Source organism: Dysidea avara, chromosome 4 (assembly GCF_963678975.1).
Source record: "Dysidea avara chromosome 4, odDysAvar1.4, whole genome shotgun sequence".
Classification (NCBI taxonomy): Eukaryota; Metazoa; Porifera; class Demospongiae; order Dictyoceratida; family Dysideidae; genus Dysidea; species Dysidea avara.
Window position 1 is genome coordinate 30217260 of NC_089275.1, and position 19103 is coordinate 30236362.

At 37.2% G+C, this 19103-nt stretch overlaps 1 protein-coding gene across 1 annotated transcript in view; it reads left to right on the forward strand.

Annotated features, from left to right (window-relative positions):
- Positions 1–3262: 3262 nt before the first annotated feature.
- LOC136253743 (phosphatidylinositol phosphatase PTPRQ-like) overlaps positions 3263–19103 on the forward strand; it is a 31725-nt gene continuing 15884 nt past the window's right edge. Inside the window, exons 1-7 of the mRNA XM_066046401.1 lie at positions 3263–4592; positions 7419–7694; positions 7745–8017; positions 8081–8359; positions 9810–10082; positions 10133–10405; positions 10461–10793. Coding sequence (XP_065902473.1) covers positions 3263–4592; positions 7419–7694; positions 7745–8017; positions 8081–8359; positions 9810–10082; positions 10133–10405; positions 10461–10793 — 3037 coding nt within the window. The remainder of the gene's footprint in view (positions 4593–7418; positions 7695–7744; positions 8018–8080; positions 8360–9809; positions 10083–10132; positions 10406–10460; positions 10794–19103) is intronic.

Consider the following 19103-nt stretch of genomic DNA (forward strand, 5'->3'; position numbering starts at 1 on the left):
AAATCTGCTTCATCTTTTTCCTGTGGTAAAGAAAAATATATAGGTTAAAAAGCCCCAAAGCTGGCCTAAAAAAGAAGTGAAATCTAATCAAAAACAGCCAAGCTGTAAAAAAAGAAGTGTGGCCCTCAAAAAGGCTATGGTGAAAAAAGATGTGAAATCCAAGGTGGCGGCCAAGAAATGGCTGTGATGGTAGGTTAATGGTAAAAATTTTAATATTGACAATTCAGGTGAATTTTGTGCCAATTGACCAAGCGGCACCAAATTCACCTGAATTGTCATTATTAAAATTTTTACCATTAACCTACCATCACAGCCATTTCTTGGCTGCCACCTTGGATTTCACATCTTTTTTCACCATAGCCTTTTCAAGGGCCGCACTCCCTTTTTTACAGCTTGGCTGTTTTTGATTAGATATATATATATATATATGTAACACTTTCACACCTCAGATCAAAGGCTCAGGCTGTGGTATATAACTGATATACCACAACAAACTGTGGTATATAACTGATATACCACACTTTGTGGTGTCCCACATCATTCCATGTGCAGGTCTCAACAGTCAACAAACTATCAACATTTACATTCCATAAAGTCCAGTAAACAACATTATGCAACTTGTTCAACCCAGGAGGTAATACTTATAAGAGGCCTGTTTCTATGGCAATTATAGTTGTATTAGACTTTGAATATTTTGATTGATTATTAGCAATAATTGTACATTTAAACTTTGTATATAATCACATAGATATAATCATATAGAGAGTCTCTCACTGTCTCTTTAATGTCCTTTATGGGTCAAACAGCTGATCAACTGATTTGTCTTTTAGAAGCTCATCAATATCATCTGTACTGTCTTGATATGAACCAGAAAAAGATATTGGACATCTTGAAAAGTTGCAACTGTTAAAGATAATGTTGGAGCAGGGGGTGGCAAGTGTTGCTTTGTAACAAACTGATCTTGGCTAATCAATGAACTTCTATGACTTACAGCTGTGGTAGAAGAACCATATGCCACCAATTCTGTGCCACTACCATTTTCACTAAATGACTGGTCATTTGTGGGCACTTGAGGCTTCATCACTCCAGCAGGAGCATTTGGTGTTTTCTCTCTTCGTGAAAACAGCTGATCACAAGAAGTTGAGGATCCTTCATTGTTAGATAAAATATTTGAAATATCCAACAGTTGTGTATCACAATTTTGCTCATACTGATGTAAAGCTTTCAGTGATCTATGGCCAGTTCGCTCTTTGATCAACTTATCAGGTACATTTGCCTGAAACATTGTCGTTGTGCCATAAGCTCTCAAGCTGTAATTAGTACAGTTTAATGTAAGCCCAGCTTCTGTACTCATTTCTTTCAACATAGCGTTTAAACGGTTCTTACCAACAGGAACAACCTTAAACCATGGCTTTGCTTGATCTATAGGCACCTTTTGAAGTGGAGTTAAATAAAAGACATCTTTGTTTATTGCCTCAGCCGGTATCTTCTGTAGATATTTGTCAAGTATAGCAACATGGCACACACCCTTTCCTGTGGTATTTTCGTGCTGACAGACAACTTTGTTCTGACGATTTAATGAGCCCAGCCCACCCTGTCGATTTTTTGAGCCAAACTCAGTATACACATATGAGCTTAGTTCTTTACCATTAACAATAGTAGTTTCCCTGTGTATCTGTGACAATTTCAGTGCTCTTTGTTCCTGGCCTCCTCTTAGGCAAAAGTTTTTTCTGTTATAGAACAAAATCGCTCTTAATAACCCTGTCGGATTCTCCAAACTCAAAATTCCAGCTGCCCAAAGCTTGTCTTCATCATCATGAGTCAGCACAGGCGTAGATTTAATATCAGCACCCACACAACTGTTATGTAAGCGCTTGAATAATGAATTGCAGATGTTTTTGAGTGGTGTAAACACCGGATCTTTCCAAATATTAAACTCATCCGTCTTTCGAATGTATTGTTGCAGTCCGTTTAGCAGTAAGTAAAGACTTCTTGGAGTGTATTCTTCCCCGTCACCTTTCCTTGTTTCGCACACAAATTTTCACAGCCAGTCACAAGCATTTTTTTTGTTTGCAAAAACATCTTCTGGGCATGGGTCATCTGGGAACTTGTCATTTCTAGCGTTTTGCTGGGTTTCAAAGTTTCTAAGTGCCTACTCATTGCTTTTAGCGGTGTTAGCTGGACACTCCCCTTCTTTAAACTTCTGTAAATCATCGCTGTGGCAGTCAAATTGGAACCTCTTGTCTGGTTGATCCTTGGGGTGATCCAAGGCAGCGAGTGCGTCTCGGGGTGTATCACGCGCTTGGACTTCCTGGGCTTGCTGCTTAGCAGCCTTTGTACCTTCTCCAACAGTGATCACAGCACTAGTTGTAGCACTTGCCTTTCGCTTCAACATCAGGTGGTATGACTCACGATTCATGTCGCACAAATCGTCTTTAGAATTGTCTTTAACCAGCAGAGAAACACTTGGTGGTGAAAAGTCGCGGCAGTTAACACAGGGACACCAGCCAGGCACTTGTAAACAATAATGGCTTGCTAGTACATCTTCAGATAACAATCCAACGTTGTCTTTAACAATCAATGTTTTACTTACGACTGTATTACTACCGGGAGCAGTAGACATGCCAATGAAAGTAGCACATAACAGTTATAACCCGGATACTCGGGATATGACAAAAATATATGCACTTGCGCCCCAGTGCATATATTTTTGTCATATCCCTCGTAACCGTGTTATAACTATAAAAAATATATATATATAATTTGTACATTTACTGATTAAATCTGATATAGTTAAAGTATTTAAAATCTGCTTCATCTTTTTCTTCTTTCTGTGGTAAAGAAAAATGATAGGTTAAAAAAGTTCCAAAGCAGACCATAGGCCAGCTTTGGGATATACAAATGCAAAAAGAAGTGAAATCTAATCCAAAACAGCCAAGCTGTAAAAAAAGAGTGTATCCCTTAAAAAGGCTATGGTGAAAAAAGATGTGGTGACCAAGAAATGGCTGTGATGGTAGGTTAATTGTAAAATTTTTGATGATTTCAATTCAAGTGAATTTTGTGCCAAGACCAAGTGGCACCAAATTCACCTGAATTGTAATTTTTACCATTAACCTATACCATCACAGCCATTTATTGGCCGCCAACTTGGATTTCACATCTTTTTCACCATAGCCTTTCTGAGGGCCACACTCTTTTTTTACAGTTTGGCTGTTTTGGATTAGATAACTATTACATATATAATATAGATACGAAATAGCATATGGAGTCAGTAGTCATCATGTACTGTACTTTATCAACTTTATACACAGAATCCAGTGATTTCTATTTGGGGTATGTTCCCAATTTTGGAGCACAGCCATCTGTTATATTACTAACCAGGGAAACTGAAGAGGTGTGTTATTCAATTGAAGCACGTGTAACAGGATACCAACATAGTGGTACCCTCTCAAGTAACGTGCATTTGACTCTACCTAGTAGTCTCACTGGAATATCATACTATCTTCCCAATGCACGCAAAAATGACTACAAAGAGGGAATCTACATAAAGATTAATAGCAAGAAAGTGACTGTAATTGGTGAAAGTGTTCAAGACACTATTGAGACATTTTATTCTTTACCCACTGAAGATTTGAATGTTCAAGAGTATATATACTATGCTATATCGGTTCCATCTAATGTTCTTGCTGACTCTTCATTGGTAATGGTCGGTACAGAAAATGTTACTACACTTACTCTTACTCTATCACAAAATGCTTATATTAAGATCAACAACACTGCAACTTGGAGTCAGCTTACTTCTGGAGTAGTTTACTCCTATCAAATTAATAGACTGGATATATTATACATTGCTGCTTTGAATAGAGATTTGTCTGGGACAAAAATTGTTGCTAGTAAGCCAATTTCTGTGTTTAGCGGACATGAATGTGCATGGATACCAAGTAATGTTCATCCTTGTGATACAATAATGGAACAAATGTTACCAACTGAATTATGGGGTAAAGTTTACTATATTGCTCCTCTAAGTAGTCGAAACAGATACACCCTAAAAATCACAGCAGCTGAAAGTAACACAATTTGTCAATTGTATTGTAGTACAACACAAGGAAGCTATTCTTTGAATGCTGGTGGCTACAGCACTGTAATATTGACTAATCAAGACTATTGTGTGATTTATTCAATTAAGAAAATTATTGTAGTCCAGTTTAGCCATAGTTACGAGGAAGATAATCAAGGTGGTCCAATGATGACACTAGTTCCACCTAAGAGTCACTATACAAATTTTATTAAAACATCTACTATCCAGCGTAGAATTGCCAGAAACTATCTTAACATCATAGTGACTGCAGAATATCATCAGCCTGAAGCAATCTATTTAACAACTGGAGGTGCTAACAGGTCACTTGAAAGTTACAGTTGGGTGCCTATTGTAAGAAACAATATCACTGAAGCTTATGCTGCACAAGTTAATGTAACTCAAGGAGTTATTCAGCTGTTTCATTCTAATAAGAGAGCACTGATGACAGTTGTAGTGTATGGTTTTGTCAGTCGTACAGGATATGGTCATCCTGGGTGGTTGAGGAGTTACACAGGTACGTACCATTAAGTATGTTTTATGCCATACGCGTACATTATACATATGTCATGGCTATGAGGAGTGTTGCACTTATATGCATCCGAGTCCAACGTCCAAACAAACTTATCATATTACCATACTGTATATTAAGTGGCTTGAACTTTCTTGCCCGACACTATTACCCAAAAAACAGTCTCACCTTTCCTTTATGACAGCTTGACAATATTAGTTAGGCATAGTTAAGCCCATAAATATCTTCAGACCGATCCTAAATACTTCCAACAAATTTCTATGATTTTTAAAATAAAATTCTATTTATGCTGACTGAATAGCTGATTCCTCCAGCCAAGCATAATTAAGGCCATGGGCTTGATTTCTTCACTATTTGACGTCACTCACTGTGAAAAAAAGAGGGATATAAGATGGTATTTCCAGTGGCTTATTGAATACAAAAAGCTTGATATAACCTGTATTATACTAACAATCTCATGTAAGGCTTTAGTTCATGTGTTAAACATACTGAGACCATATATGTGATGGTATAGGTTGGACATTATACTAGATATAAGCTATTTCAGGTAATGTGGTAAATAAACTGAAACCATATATGTAATAGTATAGTATGCATTATACTAAAGTATAACATTAGCATAATACAGGGTTTATATTAAGGCTTATTTGTATTCAATAAGCCACTGGAAATACCACCTTATATCCCACCTTTTTCACAGTGACTTCATTCTGAGATGTGACTTTCAGTCGCCAACTACAGTATGTACAGTACATGCATCATGGACTTCCCGTTGTCCTTCTTTGGGACCCAGTTCTTTTTGTTAACAACACAAGGTGTTGATTCATGATAGCAAAACATGGCTCCCTTGTGGCTAATTACAAGAGATAGCTATCACCCTTGTTGTCCATATTTTCTGTAGCCACTGGATTGATTGCAAAGACACTTCTCGTACTTTTCTTGTTTGTAATGCTGTCTACAGGCAGAACATAGTTGAAAAGAAAACATAATAGCCACTTCACGTTTCAGTAATTAATTGTTGGGGTACCAGGTAATTTAAGGCACACCTGTCACCATTCTTTCTTTTGATGCGGTATGCGCAGGGTTAGTAGTTAGAATTATATTGCGCAGAAGACATCCTTTACTATATCTGCAGACAACTTCTTCTGTTTCACTACTTTTAGCTAGTCTGTTGTTTCACTACTTTTTTCTTTGATCCAGGGGTGGTTCTAGAAAATTTGCTGACTGACTTCCAACTCAAAGGAAGAAAATCCCAGGGTCCATTCTGAGACATTTTAATTACAGCTGTTTTGGCTATATATGAATAGTAACGCCCTATTAAGTTATTTCACAGCTAAATATTACTACTCTAAGTCTATGCAGAAAGATTTGATGCATTACAGAGTTGTAGATGTCATAATAACATAATTGATAAACTTTTTAGAGGCCCTTAGCATATTTAAAGCTCGGGAGAAGCAATTTTCTGCTGGAGATAAGCAGTTTTTATAGTTGTATCACTAAAAGATACTACCTTTTAGTAATACACCTCATTTCATACTTAAATTTTGCTTATTTTTTAAATTATTTTTTCAATTTAAATAAAGCTGACTGGTTTTCAGAAACTGGTGAAGTCCACCACACTGGCTTTGATCCTTAGCCTCACCAACTTAAATTCTTGTTATTGATAAACCATGAGCCTGAAGAGCAAGTTACGTACCATCGAAGTCCAAAGGGGGAAACTGTGCTTTAATTGTCATAATGTGCCAAACTTGTACTTTTTTCCACTAAAAAGTGTGCTTTATTTTCCTTTATATGGCAATAAATACACTTGGCGTGACATGGCACAGCATTAGACACAACTTATGGAGAGACTGGAATGATTACAATTACCCTCATTAACAAAATTGTAATAAAACACAACAATTTATTGGCAACTGTTAACAATTATAGTGCAATTTTCATATGACTTATTTTAAATTGTGTACTAAACTGTCCTCCACTGTAAGTCCAGCATAGTTATGGTTAGATTCAGTAGCTGCTCAATATTGATGCCTTTAGTGTTGCTGAATTGTTGTTCACACTCTCAAACAATGATCATGTGGATGGCTAAAATAGCTTAATTTCATAAGATTCTCCTATACCAGTACTTGGAATTCTGGTTAATAATGTGGCATTGATCACTATCACTCTGCCCCAAAAATTCCCACAGCCTTTGTTGCATTGTGTGGTGGAAGTGACAGCTGGTCCAGGAGTGTCATCAGTGTAGGACCAGCTTATCTGTGTTACTACTACTGGTAGTATTCCACCTATCTTAAACTACACTTAAGGTCATTAATCAAGACACACGATAGTATGTCATGAGGTCCAAGAAACCAGCACGCCACACCGTGGGTATATTGACAGGAAGAAAGAAAAAAATCATACAGTGTAGTAGGATGATTTTCAAGGATTTTAATTAAAATGTGCAATGTGCACACCAAAATGCAACAAAACATGAACACGCTTCCCCTATTACTGCATTTCATATCAAGAAAATGTGTAATGTTATTATATTTATTGTTTCTTGGCTGATTATTTCTACTTCGCGAAAATTAAGATAGAGATACTGTATTAGAGCAGTCACTTACTCTGATGCAGCAGTCAAGAAAGACTGATATACAGTATTCTTATAAAACAACCAACTCTAGAGAGCATAATCTTAATTTCAAAAGAGCATAATAAGATGGATTTTTTGAGCACTGCTCAAAAGCATAATAGGCTATTTTCAAAGCATATTTGGCCCAAGCCTACTTTTTGCATATGTTGTTATTACTTGTTATTACTCGTTGTTAGTTACAGCTCCGAGTGCACCTCTTAACATTGTTGTGTTACCAATAAATGCTACTGCAGTCAGTGTGATGTGGGATAAACCAGCCATACCTAATGGAATAATTCAATATTACATCATAATTTTGAGCAGTCCTCTAGTTATACTCAATCATACTAATCTGGTCAATTTGACCCTTGATATCTATGGACTAACTCAAAACGCAAATTATACAGTTAATATTAGTGCTGTTACTGTTGAGCCAGGAGGTGCTGCATCAATGTCATTCACTACTCCATCATGTAAGTCTGTTATGGTGTTTATGTGTTATGTAATGTACTATTTTGATTAGTACCATCACTACCATTGAATGTGATTGTTACTACTGGTGGAATGTTACGAGCGCTTGTTGTAGACTGGGAACCACCCAATAATCCAGGGGGTATAATAACAACATACATGGTGACTTATGACAACACTACAGTGAATACTGGTGATAGTAACACAACATATTTTATTATGGGATTGGATATATTCACTGACTACACTATTAGTATGACAGCATGTACTGATAATGGTTGTGGTAACCAAACTGATGTTGTGATTGGAACTACAGCAGAGGAAAGTATGCACAGCTGTAGAAGTTTAAGAACATCATTGATACAATTTTCATTTTTTTATACTTTAGCACCTAGTTCACCTCAAAATGTAGCAGCTTCAGTCATCAATTCTACTACAGTAGAGGTCACCTGGGATCCACCCAGTATCACTAATGGAATCCTACGCTATTACACTGTAGTGTATGGTAGTAGTGATGACATGGAGATGATGGAAGTGAACTCTAGTGATGTGACTGTGTTGATGTCAGGACTGGATCCCTTCACTAATTACACATTTTATGTGTTAGCAGTTACTGTAGCACCAAGTAAATCTAGTGATAATGTCACTGTGTTAACTGATGAAGGAAGTGAGTTTGATGTTAACTTCAATCCAATATGTACAGTAGCTTGGGATTGATCATAAGTACTATCATATTAGATATCATGGTTTTTCGTTTTCTGGACAAAAATACATTCTAAACTCAGCCTCACAATACTTTCATGGTGCCCTGGTAGTATTGGTTAGGTAAAACCAAGTGCCTTCAATACAACCTGAAATGTTTGCAATAGGTTGCTATGAAGCTAAGAATAAAATAATTAGTGGAATTCTATACTGACTGCCTCACTGACTGACTAATGTCTTCAGACAAGCATAACGCAAAGCTACAGGCTTGATTTCTTCATTGTTCGATGTTGTTTAAGCTCAACAAATGCTTTTTAGCATACTGCAGTACATACAATGTAGAGCTGAAGCGATTACTGACAGCGCAAGGTATCAATTTGCTGGATTGATTGCAGAGGTCATTCTAGTAGTGTTCATAGTTTGTAACACTAATGGGCCATAGGTGGTAGGGTGAAGGGCTAAAGCTCTCCTTGGTCCAATAAGGAGATATTATCCCCTCCTCAGAATGATATCTTGCTGAAATTATCTTTCTTGGAGTGAGGTCGAAAACTATGAAAAAGATTGATGATATACTCTAACAGAATGCTCAAATATCCTAATACAGTAGTAAAAGCGCTTCATAAAGTGTAAAATGAAAAAAAAACCTACAGTTGGAATCGATCTACCGTCCTCTTTCTTTGAGAGTTGGTGCTATTCCACTGTACCAAGTGTTTTCAGGTATTTTGTACTTCTTACAAATGCTGTATGTTATTTAACCCTGTAGTAAACAGCTTTTTATTCTAAAAACTTTGCCAAAAGAATTTTTCATTGATTGCAAATAATCTGGTTAAAATACTTTTGACTAAAAAAATAGATGCTTCAATTTGTACTGATAAATTAATTCTGGTGAACTTTGAAACATTGTGAAAGCTATAACAGTTACAGTGTCTGTGCTCCCCCAGACCCCCTGCTGCCAGAGATTCTATAGACTCTGGTCAGCCCCTTCTCACATCAACAGTTTTCTCTGCCACTGTAACTGTCTGAACAAAGATAAAAACAAGGTATAATGGCCACTTTACTATTCCAGTAATTGATAGTTGGGGCTCATGTTCAGATGAAAGCAATGACCTGGTGCCATTCTTTCTTCTAGTACGGTATGCATGGGTTCACCAGTCATAATAACATTACAATAAAGGTAAACCAAACAATTGGCCACACCCGAAGATATACTGGTGGACATTAATTTATAGACTTAATTAGGTATTAAATGTCCACTAGTACGTATATCTCAGGTGTAGGCAACCTCCCTTGTTTCACTACTTTTTATTTCTAAGATTTTATCAAGCTTAAAATTCCTAATTTTCTTATACACTTGATACAAAAGTTTACAAGGTTATTACCCTAATTCACTTGTTATTACTCATTGTTTATTACAGCTCCAAGTACACCTCTTAACATTGTTGTGTTACCAATCAATGCTACTGCAGTCAGTGTGCTGTGGGATGAACCAGCCATACCTAATGGAATAATTCAATATTATACTATCGCTATTTCGAGCAATCCTGTAGTGATTCTCAATCATACTAATCTGATCAATTTGACCCTTGATATCTGTGGACTAACTCACAACACAAATTATACAGTTAATATTAGTGCTGTTACTGTTGAACCAGGAGATGCTGCATCAATGTCATTCACTACTCCATCATGTAAGTGTGTTATTGTGTTGATGTGTTATGTAATGTACTGTTTTGATTAGTACCATCACTACCATTGAATGTGATTGTTACTACTGGTGGAATGTTGCGAACACTTGTAGTAGACTGGGAATCACCCGGTAATCCAGGGGGTATAATAACAACATACATGGTGACCTATAATGACATCACAATTAGTACTAATGGAAATGATACAATGTACACTATTATGGGACTGGATCCATTTACTGATTACACTATTAGTGTGACAGCATGTACTGATAATGGTTGTGGTAACCAAACTGATGTTGTGATTGGAACTACAGAAGAGGAAGGTTTGTACTTAATAGCATTAGAATACTTGAACACCGTTTTTTTTTCTGATTTTAGCACCTAACCCATCCCAGAATATTTCAGCTTCAGTCATCAATTCTACTACAATAGAGGTCACCTGGTATCCTCCCAGTATCACTAATGGGATCCTACGCTATTACACTGTAGTATATTATAGTAGTGATGACATGGAGATGATGGAAGTGAACTCTAGTGATGTGACCTCATCAGGAATGGGGCAGGATATTGATAGTGGTATAAATGTTGGCTCTATCTCACTATTAGTGCCAGGACTTGATCCCTTCACTAATTACACATTTTATGTGTTAGCAGTTACTATAACACCAAGTGAACCTAGTGATAATGTTACTGTGTTAACTGATGAGGCAGGTACGCACACAATTTTGTGGTTACATGTATATACATGACTTTTTAAGTTTCTGTTAGGAAATAAAAAGAAAATATCAAGACACACGGTAGTGTGTCGTGCGGCCCAAGAAGCTGGCGCGCAACACCCGTGAGTATATTGATGGGAAAAAAGAAAACGAAATTTTCGCACTTCCGTAGCTCTGTGCTGCCTTGATGAAACATGACGATTTGTGCTGTGGACACTCCCTCCAACTTCAGCACACCACATTCCAAATTTGAGCGAAATTGCGTCTAGCGTTCCCGAGATATGCGACTTCAAAAAGTGGCTTAGCTTCTTGGTTTTTTTCTTCCTCTTTTTGCACCCTTACAAAAACTGCTATAAAACATGAACTCCATATCCGATTGCCTTCAAATTTGGCACACAGAAGCGGGGTACAAAGGCGCATCTCGGTACCAACTTTGGCTGGAATACGATAAACAGGCAAAGAGTTATGAGTGATTATTCACGACAAATAACACCATATTGTTGTCATGCCTACAGGGTAAACCGCGTATGGGAAGAAGCTGAAAATCGGTGGGTGAATAGGTTAACTATTGAACCTCAAACCTTTTGTGGTTTGAAAGAAATCGAGCTAAAAACCAGGAAGATACAACGAAAAAACCAAGAGTGTGCAACAACTACGCTAAGGTCCGCAACGTGAAAATGAAATTGCAAGAAACAAATCCCTAACTATCGTAGTATGTTACCCTTAGTGCCCCATCACTAATACTACCCTTGGTTTGGAACCGAGTTCCCTTGTTGGAGCAACACGCGGATTTTAATATCTCACGTGATTGATCTTTATTCCGTGCGCTCCAAAGGAGACGTACAGAGCTCCCAGATTCTGAGTGTGATATCAGGTGTTGTTGGCCTACCAAATCATGTATAGAAGTAAGTAAAACTTTGCCTGTGTTTTCCACGGAGGCTGATTTTCTGTGGATGGGTCGAGAAAAATTTTTGTTCGAGGTGCTCTACCAGCCAAGAGAAGAGAAGCCAATCCTATCACATAAGATGGTAATGAAGTTGGATGTATAAGTATTCTATACACCAAGTTTGAAAGAGCTGTGACCTTTCTAACCATCTGGCTGGCAGAGATGAAATTTTCAGTGCAATGATCTTCAATAATTTTGGTGGGTTGCCTCCTTCCTACTGTTACAAACTGTCTTCCTAGGAGCTTAAATCAGGGGAAGATCCAGAAGAACATCTGAGGTTTCTAAGAAGTGGTCAAATCCTTGACTTTTAAAGTTAAAAGGCAAGAAAGCCATTGCAAGCTACTACACTAATAGAACATTCACTCTATTAGAACAACCATGACATTAGGGAGAATAAGCACAGATACACACAAGAAAACATCATACATAAGCACACAGCATACAACATTTTAGTCTATAGCTGGGATGTATGTGTGTGTTGTGTGACTATAATGTATGTATGCATAAGTATGTCAATAATCCTGCATAACCTAGCTAGCAACTTCTTCAATGAATGTTTAGGGCAAAGGCTATAGCTTTAAATCACACTGAAGAACACAACTATTTGTATAATCTGCAATGTTTGAGGTGCATATTGCACTTTGACACCCTCATGCAGTGTGGTTGGGAGATTTTTGTACAAGTAAAGTAGTCTTCCAGAGATGGCATCCCAGACATCCTGCAATGTACATGATGATAGAATTGCTGCTAGTTTTCACTATTATTGTTGACATGTGTAGTTAGTTATATACACACTTAGTTGTAATTATTGTAGGAGTGCATCTAGCTATAGTTTCATTTGAAACAATGTGGTATATGCTTTTAAAAGTTACACAGTGTTAATGTATAGCATTGAAATTTCCATTTTGTCATTAGCACTCTCAATCAAGGTGTTAAATCACAAAAGTCTTCTAGGATGGAATTCCAGACCCCTTCGATTCCATGCTAGGATCAGCACACTCATAGTGTTGCACTTCCCTGTTGCACTTCCTTGTTGCACACTCATCATCTCACTCACATTACTTTGGAAAGCACCAAAATTGAATTGTCCATGACAGCTGTGAATCTAATGATAGTTATTGGAATGATTGGCAGTATGATTTTAATGCAGGAATAGTAAGGGTGGACGAGACATCTTTATTTAGGGGGGGGGGGGGGTTTGGGGGGGGGTATAGATTGATGATGCCATGGTCTAGCTGTAAGTTGAAGACCAAAAAAAGGTCACTACCTGCTGGCAATTGTTTCTCTTCACCAACTAGACTATATCTCCTTATTTATAACTACATACATAGCTTGCTACACTGCTCCTCTATTGGCTCTAAGAATACTATGACTACTCTATTAGAATATCTCAATCTTGACTGCTCTATTGTAGTATCTCAAATAATTATTGATGCTATTGAGCTAAGCTCTACATCACAGTTACAGATAATTTTAGGGGGAAACCCCCCATATTTTTTTACAGTGGCTACAGCTCCCCCTTGCTTCTGACTGGAATAGACTGTTTTACCATAAAGTTGTATTAACAACTTTCAAGTGTAGCACAATAAGCACATACTAAGCTTGTAAGTATGAGCATAAGTAAGCATGTTTATCACTGCAAAGACTGCTTCATAATTAACTCTATAATAATTATCTATATTCAGTAGTTGCATTGTGCTCAAAATGAAGAAGAAAAAATGAAGAAAAAGAAACCAAACTTTGGCCACTCGTATCTCGGAAATGGCTTGAGTGATTTCCTTCAAATTTGGAATGTAGACTCCCCTAGCTGGCGGGCAACTCTGCAGAAACTTTGGTTTCAATCAGATAAGGTATCACCGAGATACAAAAGTGTGAAAATGACGTTTTCTTCCTGTAAACATACTCACGGTGTGGCGCGCCGGCTTCTTGGGCTGCACGACACACTACTGTGTGTCTTGATATGTATATAATTTGTATAATTACTAATAAAATCAAAAAATAATTGCAGTATTAAAAATCTTCTTTAAGTTATTTTCTTCTTCCTGTGGTAAAGAAAAAACACATGGGTTAAAAAAACCGCAAAGCCAGCCATTGGCCGGCTTTGCAGTATACAAATACAAAAAGAAGTGATATCTAATCAAAAACAGCCAAGCTATAAAAAAAGGTGCGGCCCCCAAAAAGGCCATTGTGAAAAAAGATGTGAAATCCAAGGTGGCGGCCAAGAAATGGCTGTGATGGTAGGTTAATGGTGAAAATTTTAATAACGACAATTCAGGTGAATTTTGTGCCGCTTGGTCTTGGCACCAAATTCACCTGAATTGTCGTTATTAAAATTTTTACCATTAACCTACCATCACAGCCATTTCTTGGCCGCCACCTTGGATTTCACATCTTTTTTCACCATGGCCTTTTTGGGGCCCGCACCTTTTTTTACAGCTTGGCTGTTTTTGATTAGATATTATATTACTTCTAGTCTAACTGTCTATAATAGTAACTGTTTGCAGCTGAACTCCCTACAGCATAACTTGCAATGTAATAGAAGTCTGTAATGGAGTAAGTCATGAACTAGCTGAATGCTCTATTAGGGTTACTGTTCTATTAAAGTATCTCGATCTCGCATTTGCTAAACGGAGTTGGCTTTCGAATCATAACTCAGTGGTTTGCAATCGGATTCTTCTGTACTACTGCAAGGACTTTCTAGGATGAGTATTCCAGCTACATACCGATTTTCAGCTCACTGCTCTAAGCGGTTTGCTTGGTAGACATGCAAATTATTGGTATTTTTATTCACGAATCTCGATTTTAGCAATTGTTACACACCTTTGGTTTCGTGTCATATGTCTGTGATCTTTATTTCGATTACTTTCAAGCCACCAAAAGGCACTCCTACAATAGTTGCTCTATCCTCAAACCTATTTTGAGCTGATTCCGTATTTTGAGCTGATTCCATGAAGCGGTTTACCCTGTAGGCATGACAACAAATCGATCTTGTTTTATGCAAATAATCGGTCATAATTCCTTAACCGTTCATCCGATTTGTACCAATGTTGATACTATGATTTGCCTTTGGACTGCGTTTCTGTGTGCCAAATTTCAAGGCGATCGGAGTACGCGTTTGTGTTTTATAGCAATTTTTGCAAGTGTGCGAAAAGACTAAGAAAAAAAACCAACAAAATGGAATGTAGTCTCCCCTAGTTGGCGGGCAACTCTGCAGCAAATTTGGTTACAATCAGATAAGGGGTCACCGAGATACAAAGGTGTGAAAATGACGTTTTCTTTCTTCCTGTCAATATACTCATGGTGTGGAGCGCTGGCTTCTTGGACCGCATGACACACTATCGTGTGTCTTAATCGATTTGTTGTCACGCCTACAGGGTAAACCGCTTCATGGAATGAGTTGAAAATCGTTTTGTGGATAGATCAACCATTTTAGGAGTGCCATTTGGTGGTTTGAAAGCAATCAAAATAAAGATGATGGAGATGTAATACGAAACTGAAGGTGTGTAGCAATTGTGCAATCAAGATTCGTGCGGAATAAAAATACCAATAATTTTCACGCCTACCAGTCAAACTGCTAGGAGCAGTGAGCTGAAAATTGGTATGTAGCTGGAATACTCATCGTAGAAAGTCCTTACAGTAGTACATAGCAATCGGAATACAAACCACTGAGTTATGATTCGAAAGCCAACTCCGTATAACAAATGCGAGATCGAGATACCCTAATAGAGCTGTCACCCTAATAGAGCATTCAGCTAGTTTATGACTTACACTATTATAGAATTCTATAACATTGCAAGTTATTCTGTAGGGAGTTCAACTGCAAACAGTTAATCTTATAGACAGTTCAGCTACAAGCAAGTCATCCTGTAGAGAGTTCAGCAACAAATGCATCGCTGTAGAGATTCAGAATATTACAAGTCACACCAAACAGAGTTCAGCTATCAAGTTATGCACCCTGTAGAGAGTTCAGCTACAAACAAGTCACTTTATACAATGTTCAGCCAGTATTGGGCCAATACTTTTAAAAGGTTATATATTACTTATTACTCGTTATTGCCAGTGTGATGAAATCCGTTACAGTTTTATATTACATCAGTTTAAAAGTAACTAGTAATAATTTATGTTGTATTACATATTACACAATGTATATCCGTATTACAGCAACGCGCTAGTTACATAATGCATTAGTACTTCATTAGGTAATATTATAACAGTAGCGTGCTAGTTAAGTAATGCATTAGTGCTTCGTTAGGTAATAATATTAACGCATTACTGATGTAAAGTAACTATCTGTTAGATATCACTAGTTTTGGAAATGTAGCATGTTGTATTACTTCATTACTGCATTAAGTGATAATATTATGTAATGCATTACAAAAGTAGCGCGTTACGCCCAACACTGTGCTCAGCTACAAGTAAGCAACTCTGTAGAGAGTTCAGCTACAAACAATTAACTCTGTAGAGAATTCTGCTACAAACAAGTCGTCGTGTAGAGAGTTTAACAATTAAAAACTATCCTATAAAGAGTTCAGCTTTACTAACAAGTTACTGTGTAGAGAGATCAGCTAGAAACAAGAGAGAACTCAGCTAGAAGACGTCATCTTGTACAGAGTTCAGCTACAAAAAAAAATCACCCTGCAGAGAGTTCAGCTACAAACAAATCACACTGTAGAGAGATCAGCTAGAAAAAGCCACCTTGTAGAGGGTTCAGCTATAAAGAAACCACCATTTAGAGAGTTCAGCTATGAATTGATGGCCTGTAGAGAGTTCAGCTAGAAACAAATCACCCTGTAAGGAGATCAGCTAGAAGTCACCCTGTAGAGAGTTCAGCTGCAAACAAATCACCCTGTAGAGAGTTCAGCTAGAAATCCATTAGCCCATCTCAGTTTGGCTTTACCCAAAATTGTTCTGCATTACAACAGATGTTACTTTTAACGATCATGTCATCACTGATCATATCATTAATGGCCCTCTTCAAACCAATGTAACCTACCTTGAGTCCTTGACATCAACAAAACTTTAGATAATGTCTCCAATGCAATAGTATTTTGTTGACTAAGCTGTGGTTAATTGGCATAACTGGTGTGCTATACACTTGGTTTAAATAACTACTTGTTAGGGACGCGTCTATTATGCCGGAATAAATTTGGGAATAATAGGTAGTGGAAAGAATTGAGGAATATTCCGGAATAATCGGATCAGTTCTAGGAATAATTAGTGCAAAATTATAAGTTTTTCTTGTAGTGTGATGCAAAAATTGTTTGGATACAACATGTACACTGAAACAGTGCAAGCATAAAAGCGGTTAAAAAGATCGAGATACTCTAATAGAGCAGTCACCCATAGTCTAATAAAGCAGTCAACTTTGAGACCATAATTCTAATATAGCAGTCACTTATCTAAAACTCTAACTAATATGGTAGTTTTTGCACAAATTCTGGGAATAATAGGTAAATTTAAAAAGAATTGCCAGAAAGAATAATTGGAAGATTAAAAAATATAGTAGATTCCTGCCTACTACTTGTCAAACCACTACCAAAGTGTTTCAATCAGCCTGTGTCTCTGATTTGCTGCCTGTTGTTTCAGGTGTGTCACAGGGCAGTATTCTTGGCCCCCTGGTTTATGTCAATGGTATATCATCATGTATTCACATAAGTTAACTATTTAAATTTGCTGATGACACAAAATGCTTTCTTCATAATTATTGCTTCTCTCCCTGACCACAATTCTCTCCTTGAGGATGTCACTGCTTTGTTTACATGATCTATTGACTCAGACTTGGACTTCAATCTAAGGAAATTTGTACATATATCATTCACGTGTGTCATAAACACAACCTACATGTCTTATACACCTATACTTCACCTAGATTCTCATATAAATCATGGACTTGTATTGTCAGAAAATTTAAGTTGGAGAAGATCTATAAATTCATCATTGCCTGTGCTTACAAGGTCTTAGGGCTAATGTGCCATAGATTTGTATTTTTCATTGGTAAGGTCACATTTTCTTTATTGCACTCAGTTATGGCACCCAGTACACATTGATGAAAGGTATACTGAACCGTGAACAAATTCATTGTTGTGCCACTAAGTGCATACTCAATGATTATTCTATATCTCGACTGGTTAAACTGAAGCTTTTCCCATTGATCTACGTATAATATACTGTACTTGTTCAAATTCCAGGATATACGTTTGCAGTTAAATTCAAGACTCCAAACAACCAGTTTAATATTACTAATCATATCAAATTTAACTCTGCCAATACTAGGTCTGGTACCAGTAACAAACTATTTCATACTCGCCACTTATGTCTCACCACTCCTGCTTTCACAGATCACCATCACTTTGGATCTCTATGCCTGTACTTGACCTGAACTTGTCATTTCCTGTGATAAAACAAAGTTAAACAATATAATATGGAACTACTTTGAAACAAATTTTGATGATAACATAAACTTTTCACTACATTACCTTTCTCCCTGCTCGAAGTGTCATCAGTACAAGCCTCCCACCTCTAACTTGCATCTCTTGTAATTGACGTATGTATGTATGTACGTATGTATGTACGTATGTATGTACGTATGTATGTAAATATAGCCTTTAAGTCCTGAGACCTGTAATCTTGTATCAATTGTAACTAATGTATGTAATTTAAGTAGTTACTGTAAATAAATAATTATCTAATCAAAAACAGCCAAACTGTAAAAAAAGGTGCGGCCCCCCAAAAAGGCCATGGTGAAAAAAGATGTGAAATCCAAGGTGGCGGCCAAGAAATGGCTGTGATGGTAGGTTAATGGTAAAATTTTAATAACAACAATTCAGGTGAATTTTGTGCCAAGACCAAGCGGCACAAAAATTCACCTGAATTGTCGTTATTAAAATTTTTACCATTAACCTACCATCACAGCCATTTCTTGGCAGCCACCTTGGATTTCACATCTTTTTTCACCATGGCCTTTTTGGGGGCCGCACCTTTTTTTACAGCTTGGCTGTTTTTATTAGATATCACTTCTTTTTGTATTTGTATACTGCAAAGGCGGCCAATGGCTGGCTTTGGGTTGTTTTAACCCATGTGTTTTTTCTTTACCACAGGAAGAAGAAAAGAACTTAAAGAAGATTTTTAATACTTCAATTATTTTTGATTTTACATAATTTATTACATGCCCATTATTCCCCACAGGATATTATTTTGCAGCTGATCTCTCTACTGGGTGACTTGAAATGTAGCTGAACTATCTATAAGGTGACCTCTTCTAGCTGATCTCTCTACAGGTTGATTTGTTTCTAGATGAACGTTAACTCTCTACAGGTGATTTGTTTGCAGCTAAACTCTCTACATGGTCGTTTCTTTGTA